Genomic DNA, 2,059 nt, shown 5'->3' with positions numbered 1-2,059 from the left:
TAGAAAATGGATCACCAGAAGGTGCTTTTGGGGCAACAGCAATCGGATAGACTAACTGTTTGAAAATTAGTATTTTACTTGAATTTCTACTATATACTTTATTTTTATTTTTTTTCTAATTTTTTTTTCTTTTACATTTTTTCTTTATGTATTTACACTGAACAGCCTTTGTTGTTCATTAAGTCATTAGAAATGATTCAAGAGAAGTAAGTACATTCTTCGTTTAGGTTTGTGGAGCACTTTATACTATTTTTTGAACAAGATCAAATACCAATACTCTTGATCTATGATGTTCGTGGTAGTCATTTAACATATTATACTATAAAATTGGGCGTGGACAACCATATCCATATTATTTGTCTTCCACCAAACTGCTCACACGCATTACAGCCATTTGATGTGTCTGTCTTTGGACCATTAAAGATTGTAAGGAGAAAAATTTTAAAGCGGTTTGTAAGAGAACACAAAACAGAAATATTGATAAGACAGCCTTTACAGGATTATGGAAACAACTCTGTCAGAGACTCTCTCCAGAAAATGCTATTGTAGGATTTCACGGTACTGGTATCTAACCATTTAACAAAGAAAAGATGGAAAGAAGAACAACAGGTATTGAGAAATAACCTAAAACACCCAAGAAGTGCCCAAAATGTTACCATAAAAATAAAGAGATTAAAATATATAGTTTTTATGTAACACATTTTTAAAACATTATAAACTCTGTTTTAAATTACGGGGTTTTTTTTTCTTTTTTCTAGAGTTTTTAATTTTATTGTTGTGCTGTATATGTATGCAGTTTCTTTTTCAATAAAAATATTAAGAGTACTTCTAAATTGAAACCATGTATATACACTTTAAAAAAGGTGCTTTCATAAATTATATATGTCAGATTTCTTAAAATGAGCTGTATTTTAGAGCAAAAGTACCCAAATTTTATGTAGCCCCACATTACCCAACTACATGGGGTAAAGTTTTTTTTTTTTTTTAAGAAAACGTTGAATATATATTATATATATTGATTAATAATGGCTATTACAATGGATCAAGTAAAAAAAACGATACAAAAAATGTTTAAAGAATTTAAGAACGAAATAGACGAAATGATGAAGCAACATGAAAAAAACGTGTTAAACATATTAAGCGCAAACACGAAAATCATATACGATAGATTAGATAAAGTAGATTTGAAGGTTAATCAGCATGCAAAACAAATAAAGATAATGGAAAAAGACGTAGAAGAAATCAAAAGAAGCTTAAATTTTCACGAACACCTTTTTGAAGAAAAAATTAAGACAGCTATTACTTCTCAGAAAAAAAAACAAACATCTCACATTGAAAAGCAAAATCATAATTCCGACTATCATAAAATAAAAAGTAAACTAAGAGAGATGGAGGATAGATCTCGCAGAAACAATTTAAGGGTAGACGGGATAAAAGAAAACGAAGGTGAAACGTGGATTGAAAGCGAATTAAAAGTCAGTAAAGTTTTTGAAGAGCATTTGGGGTTAACAAATATTAGGATTGAAAGAGCTCATAGAACTGGTCAGAGAGATTTAAACAAACCCAGAACAATTGTATTAAAACTGTTAGATTATAAAGATAAAGTTGAAATTTTAAAAAAAACATCTCAATTAAAAGGTAAAAATATTTATATTAATGAAGATTTTTGTGCCGAAACTGTCACAATTAGGAAAGCGCTACGGGAACAAATGAAAGTTGAACGAGCAGCCGGAAAATATGCATTCATCTCTTACGATAAGTTGATCATTCGGGATTGGGCTGCGAACAAAAAGTAAAATATTATTTTCGTAACATTTATATTTACTTATTTATTTATATTTTGTTTTACTTTCTATATGTTACTTTGCTTTATTAATTATTTTAAATTTTACTTATAAAAATGGAGGTCAATCTTTCATTTAATTTTAGTGATGAGAATGCTAGTGATAATAACTATTTTAATGGAAAAAATTTAGAAAGCGAGTATTATTCAATTTTTGAATCTACTCAATATCTCTGTCAGAACAAAAAAAACTTTTCTATATTACATGTAAACATT

The 2,059-nt window shown here is 28.2% G+C and overlaps 1 protein-coding gene across 1 annotated transcript; it reads left to right on the top strand.

Moving 5' to 3' along the window:
* The first annotated feature begins 1,025 nt into the window (after positions 1-1,025).
* Positions 1,026-1,796, top strand: LOC136082984 (uncharacterized). The gene has a single exon (XM_065802398.1). The coding sequence runs from the start codon at positions 1,026-1,028 to the stop codon at positions 1,794-1,796; it is 771 nt and encodes a 256-aa protein (XP_065658470.1).
* Positions 1,797-2,059: the final 263 nt, after the last annotated feature.

This window comes from Hydra vulgaris, chromosome 08, assembly GCF_038396675.1.
Source record: "Hydra vulgaris chromosome 08, alternate assembly HydraT2T_AEP".
NCBI lineage: Eukaryota > Metazoa > Cnidaria > Hydrozoa > Anthoathecata > Hydridae > Hydra > Hydra vulgaris.
This window is presented reverse-complemented; position numbering and strand designations above follow the sequence as displayed.

Coding starts and splice junctions, on each gene's coding strand:
- LOC136082984 (XM_065802398.1), top strand. CDS start 1,026: ATGGCTATTACAATGGATCAAGTAAAAAAAACGATACAAAAAATGTTT.